Source organism: Trypanosoma equiperdum (assembly GCF_001457755.1).
Source record: "Trypanosoma equiperdum strain OVI genome assembly, contig: ctg_907, whole genome shotgun sequence".
In the NCBI taxonomy this organism is placed as follows: domain Eukaryota; phylum Euglenozoa; class Kinetoplastea; order Trypanosomatida; family Trypanosomatidae; genus Trypanosoma; species Trypanosoma equiperdum.
This window is the reverse complement of record NW_027124873.1, coordinates 28,907-32,528: the sequence shown is the minus strand read 5'-3', so window position 1 is coordinate 32,528 and position 3,622 is coordinate 28,907. Positions and strand designations below refer to the sequence as shown.

The 3,622-nt window shown below is 42.1% G+C and overlaps 2 protein-coding genes across 2 annotated transcripts; both read right to left on the bottom strand.

The window, feature by feature from the left end:
* Nucleotides 1–577: 577 nt before the first annotated feature.
* TEOVI_000446100 (translocon-associated protein (TRAP), alpha subunit, putative) lies at nt 578–1,378 on the bottom strand (the record flags this gene model as incomplete). Its single annotated transcript, XM_067227229.1, has 1 exon — nt 578–1,378. One exon carries the CDS (start codon nt 1,376–1,378, stop codon nt 578–580), a length of 801 nt encoding a protein of 266 aa, XP_067083330.1.
* A 1,182-nt stretch (nt 1,379–2,560) lies between these two features.
* On the bottom strand, nt 2,561–2,797 carry TEOVI_000446000 (Tim10/DDP family zinc finger, putative; the record flags this gene model as incomplete). Its single annotated transcript, XM_067227228.1, has 1 exon — nt 2,561–2,797. One exon carries the CDS (start codon nt 2,795–2,797, stop codon nt 2,561–2,563), a length of 237 nt encoding a protein of 78 aa, XP_067083329.1.
* Between the last annotated feature and the right edge of the window lie 825 nt (nt 2,798–3,622).

The following is a 3,622-nucleotide window of genomic DNA, read 5'->3' as shown; positions in this document are numbered from 1 at the left end:
AAAAAAAAAAGAGGACAATTAGCACACAATCAGCAACCAGTAGAAAGGGCACCTAGTTCGGAAACCAACAAAGAGAAGCAGCACAAAAGCGGGAGGGCACATAAAAGTGCGATATGCAGCTCAAAAAAAAAAGTATAGAAAACTGCGATATCAACGCACATTTATTGCTCCCCTCCCCGCATATTTTCCTCACATTTATTGGTTCCACCAGTTTAACCTCGACTCTTTCCCCTTTTCAATTTATGATAATGGATCTTCTGCCATTTGATTCTCCGTTAAACCTATCCATCCATTTTCCCTCGTATTTCATTGCGTTGCAGCACACCCTCCCTCCATCTTCCCTTCACCCCTCTCAAAATTATATGTTCCGTTCCGACTTGTACGCGTTGGTCACCGTACGGTACGCCTCCCCACCCGATGCATCAGCTTCTTCATTCTTCCCTCGCACTCACAAACACGTTGCATTCCTCCACATTATGCGGCCATCTTCCACCCACACTAAAAGAGAAGGAACAAAAGAACTCAATCAGTTTCTCTTCCCCACAGGCGTTACACGGGTTACGACTGATGATGTGAATCATTTCTTCTTTTTCGGTGATTGGGAACTGCGTCGCATGAGGACGGCCTCCTTGTACCTCAAGTGTTCTTCACTCACATAATCCGGATCATAGCCATCGCCTTTAGTCCCAACCTCCACACGCCGACGCTCTGAACTCGATTCATTTTTGCCACGTAGAAGAGAAAGGATGCCATATTTGGAAGCCAATACGTACACGACAGCACAAGTAATGGCTAACAGTGTCAAGTATGTAAGGATGGTTGAAGGATCCGTATCCAGAGACGCTTCAATGGCCACTGTTTCATTGAATGCTGCAACAAATTGGGGTTGCTCGGTTTCACCATTTTTATAGTAAACACCAACGATAAGGTGGTAGTCGTTAGGTTCCAGCAGAGCATGCGGAGTGAAGGTGTAGTGAAAACTTGCGGATTCTCTGTACTGAACAATACGTGCATGACGAATGGCAGAGAAGTTCTGCAAGATCTGGTTAGGCGTGTGTGCAGGGGCAACACTGGCGGAAACGAGAAGGACGGTGCTGTTCTGGCGTTGATCGTTGTTACGAAATGCGATTAGTGCATCAACACGCGAGCCTGCGTGAAAAGTGGGCGTCGAACCTCCACGAACCTTTGGGAAAATGGCTTGTACTGTAGGTAAAAACAATTTTTCCTCTTCTGCTTCCCCTTCACGCTCTGCGTCGTCACTCTCCGCTGTTTTGGCGGCCCCATCCGCCTCCGTGGCAGAGGCTGGTACGGCTGCAAGAAGGGACGAAGTTGCCGCTGCGAATAGAAGCAACAACATTAAGGAACGACGGCAAGCCATCGCTGTTATTGTTTTTATTATATATATATATATATATTTTTTGTTATATCTCTTCCTTTCTCTAAATTGTTATTACTAATCTGTTTTGTTTGACGTTGGCTCCACCACTTGTGTGTGTGTGTATGGAATTATACCAATATTTAACAGTATATATGTCAGTTGCGCCTCCTAACCTAACAAGAAATCAATAATAATAATAACAATAATAATAATAATAATCATCATCATCATCAAGTGTGGAGAGTAGAAGGTGACCTCAACATCTTCGCAAATACAATCAACACATGAGTTTTTTATTTGTATCATAGTTTCCACAACCATAATATATCCGTTTCGCGAACAGTAATTATTGCGGTCAAGTGATGACAATACTTGAAAGAAGGTAAGAAGATGTGTTAACAGGGTTCAACGGCAGTTCATCAAACAAATATATGTGGTCTCCGGTAAATTGGCCTTTACTTCCGCTAACAGTGTTGCTGTTTTGCTCTTCCGTTCGGTTACATTTTGTTTCTGTTTTGGTTTTTCTGTTTCACGTGCAGTTAGGCCAGTTTTCCATTCGAAGAAGAGGGTTGGTTTCCTCGTCACCGTTGGCGAAGCTCTTTTTTTTTTTTTCTTCATAAGTGCGACCTTCACTATGAAATTTGCTGTTAGTCCTTCACATACTCCCAAATATCAAACAAACATCTGCATGTCAATTTTGTGCCTTTCCATCAGGACCCTCCTCCCGCATGTTTTCCTCAAAAGTAACTGTTCCGAGAGCAGTTACTTCACTAACTTGTTTACCGATAGTTTATTTGCGTTGGGTAATTGAAGGTCCGAAAAAAAAAAAAAACAAGTCACACAGCGGCTCAAAATAACTGCAATTGCACGGAGTAAGAGGGAAAGAAGAATATTTCCGGCTCAAAGTCCATTGGTGTCATAGTTGCCACTCACAATATTTTTCGAATGTCACTCTGCATTTGCCACTACACATAAGACTGCGAAATGCCATCGTAACAGTAAACACGTCTCACATCTTTCCTCACATGCACACCATTTGGTTAATGCTGTGGGAACTGCGACTGTGGTGATAGTTTCTGTTATTATTATTTTTTTCTTTCGGTCTCCTGTGGGAAATAAAACTCACTTCTCCTTTGATTATATGCCTCGTCTTTGACCATAAAATCCCTTTTGCGTGTCGCTCTACAACTTCAACATTTGCTTCACAGCACCACCACCCGACTCCCCCTTATCGAGTGCTCGGTTGATAATATCGCTTGCCTGCAAATATTTTACCGCACAACGCTCCACACACTTCACCTCATCCATGGTTAACTCTTTACTGCTGAGATTCTTGCAGCAAAATGTAAAACATTCGGACTGCAAGCGACTCATCAGTACCTCCAAACGGAAGGATTCTTGCTTTACAGCCAGGCGCATGGAAAGAGAATTACGTCCGTAGCTGGTGCAAGCAACAAAACAACAACAATAACAAAAAAAGAAAGAAAGAAAGAAAAACACGGAAAACAGTACAAATATGAGCTATGTGTGAAAATATCTTTTCTTTGATCGTTAGGTAACAGGCGCTACAAAGCTACGACAGAGGAGGCTTACAATCCTCCTGCAACTCTTCCCTTCCCTCGGTGGTTAACGTTAGTTGAAGGGTGACGGTTCTTAAGGTACACGTCGCTATTCGACAAGGGGGAAAAAAAAAAGAGATATGAAGAAAAGAATAAAAGAAACATGAATGTATATATATGTATATAAAAGGAGGTAATTGAATTGCTTTCGGCAATACAATTCACAGAAAGCAAAAACAAAATAATGAAAACGATAAGACACGTATTAGAGAGTGCTGCTTCTAGATTTATGTGACCCTGCGGTTACGTGATATGTTGTGTAAAACAGTCGCTTGGAGGTACCTAACACGAGGAAAGATGAACAAAATGTCACAGCTGTCGTCCACATTTCTGCCTTTCTCCTCTTCTTTTTGTTATGGGTCTCCTTAAAAAAAAAAAAGAACCCTCTTCCCTAAACATCACATCACAGGCAAGTAATGGAAGGGAGTGCAGATAGATCCAAATATATGTGTAAAAGACGGGCCATAACGTCCGAGGGGAAGTAATGTAACACTAAAGTATTCACGCACTTCACTATCCTTAATGGAAGGTGTCCTCCACTCACAGTTGCATTACATTCCTATCAACCAAATCACCTACAAATACTTCAGTCAACCACAACATTAACAACAATATCACACACACA